Source organism: Petaurus breviceps, unplaced genomic scaffold (assembly GCF_028583685.1).
Source record: "Petaurus breviceps papuanus isolate PSGF00001 unplaced genomic scaffold, PetGlider_PUasm1.0 188, whole genome shotgun sequence".
NCBI classification, from domain to species: domain Eukaryota; kingdom Metazoa; phylum Chordata; class Mammalia; order Diprotodontia; family Petauridae; genus Petaurus; species Petaurus breviceps.
The window spans coordinates 42,658,216-42,659,992 of NW_027185804.1; the positions used below are offsets into that span (position 1 = coordinate 42,658,216).

Below are 1,777 nucleotides of genomic sequence, written 5' to 3' on the forward strand. Positions count from 1 at the left end.
TTTATTCTCTATGGACTTTAGGATCTGTATCTGCAAATGTGCAAATGACCTCTGAGGGCTCTTCCAGCTCCAGATATAGGATACTATGGTCTTATAATCATTCAAGAATTGTTTTCTTGCTAGTGATGCTCTGGCCCCATATTTGAACCCAATAATTCTTTTTCCTTTGTACTTCTCTGACATGCTTGTCATGTTAATCTTATGTTATTCCATTTTCCATTGTATATAATTCATGTCCTGATACAAAACTTCCTTTTAGCAATGGTCCTATGGATGGCATCTTTGACCTCTTTGTTTCTTAGGCTATAGATGAGGGGGTTCAACATGGGGGTCACCGAAGTATAAAATACAGAAACAAGTTTATTGGTATCCATATAGAAACTTGAGTTAGGCCGCACATAAATGAAGAAGAGGGTCCCATAGAGGACGGTGACAGCAGTGAGATGAGAAGAGCAGGTGGAGAAGGCTTTCTGCCTCCCTTCTGCAGAATGGATCCTCAGGATGGCTGTGAGGATGTAGATGTAGGAGACAAGGATGATCAGGCCACTGAAGACACCAACAACCCCAGCAATAACAAAAACTAATAACTCATTGATACTGGTATCAGCACAAATGAGGGGGAAAAGGGGAAAGATGTCACAGAAGAAGTGATTGATGACATTTGGGCCACAGAAGGGGAGACGGAAAGCAACAGTGGAGTGAACCATGGTATTTATGAACCCAACAGCATAGGGGATAGCCACCAGTTGATTACAGTGTTTCTGGGACATTGCGATGGAGTAAAGCAATGGGTTACAGATAGCAACATAGCGGTCATAGGCCATGGATGCCAAGAGGAAGCATTCAATGGTCACAAAAAGCCCAAAGAACCATTGTTGTAAGGCACAGCCCAGGAAAGAGATGGTCTTCCTCTCCTCAAAGAAGTCCCTAAGCATTTTGGGAGCCACTGTGGAAGAGAAACTCATATCCACAAACGACAGGTGGCCGAGGAAAAAATACATTGGGGTGTGAAGGCGGGCATCAACTCGTATGAGGACGATCATTCCCAGATTGCCTGTCATGTTAATGAGATAAAAAAGTAGAACTAGAAGGAAGAGGATGACCTGCAGCTTTGGGTGATACTTTAAGCCCACAAAAATGAATTCAGTGACTCTGGTGTAGTTTCCACTGGCCATTTATTCCTGATGCTTTCTGCTGAGGGAAAGACAAACATATACAGTCATAGGACTTTAGAATTTTCAGGTAGGAGGGATCTTATGGCTCAAATTGTGAAGCTGAAAAACACCTTAGAATTCAGTTAATTCAATCCTTTCACTTTTCAGATCATTGATGTCACATAATTGAGTCAAGATTTAAATATAGAAACTTTAATCTCAAATCCACTCTACCTCCCTGTCATTTGAATCAATATCTTCAGATATATATATATATATATATATATGTATGTATGTATGTATCTATGAAGATATATCCACTATCACTTGGGAAGAGAGAGTTGTTTTGTTTTGCTTTGTTGGTGCTGTAAGTGGTGGGGTCAGTGATGGTGTTCATTGTGTTGGTGGTGGTGGTGGTGATGGTGGTATTTTCATCTCTGACCTCAACAAATGTATGAGGTCAAAGTTAACTTAATCCTTACATATTTTTTAGAAGAAAGAAGAAGAAGAAGAAGAAGAAGAAGAAGAAGAAGAAGAAGAAGAAGAAGAAGAAGAAGAAGAAGAAGAAGAAGAAGAAGAAGAAGAAGAAGAAGAAGAAGAAGAAGAAGAAGAAGAAGAAGAAG

At 40.1% G+C, this 1,777-nt stretch overlaps 1 protein-coding gene across 1 annotated transcript; it reads right to left on the bottom strand.

Moving 5' to 3' along the window:
- Window positions 1-230: 230 nt before the first annotated feature.
- On the bottom strand, window positions 231-1,175 carry LOC138163641 (olfactory receptor 5G9-like). Its single transcript, XM_069091076.1, has one exon. The coding sequence runs from the start codon at window positions 1,173-1,175 to the stop codon at window positions 231-233; it is 945 nt and encodes a 314-aa protein (XP_068947177.1).
- Window positions 1,176-1,777: the final 602 nt, after the last annotated feature.

Coding starts and splice junctions, on each gene's coding strand:
- LOC138163641 (XM_069091076.1), bottom strand. CDS start 1,175: ATGGCCAGTGGAAACTACACCAGAGTCACTGAATTCATTTTTGTGGGC.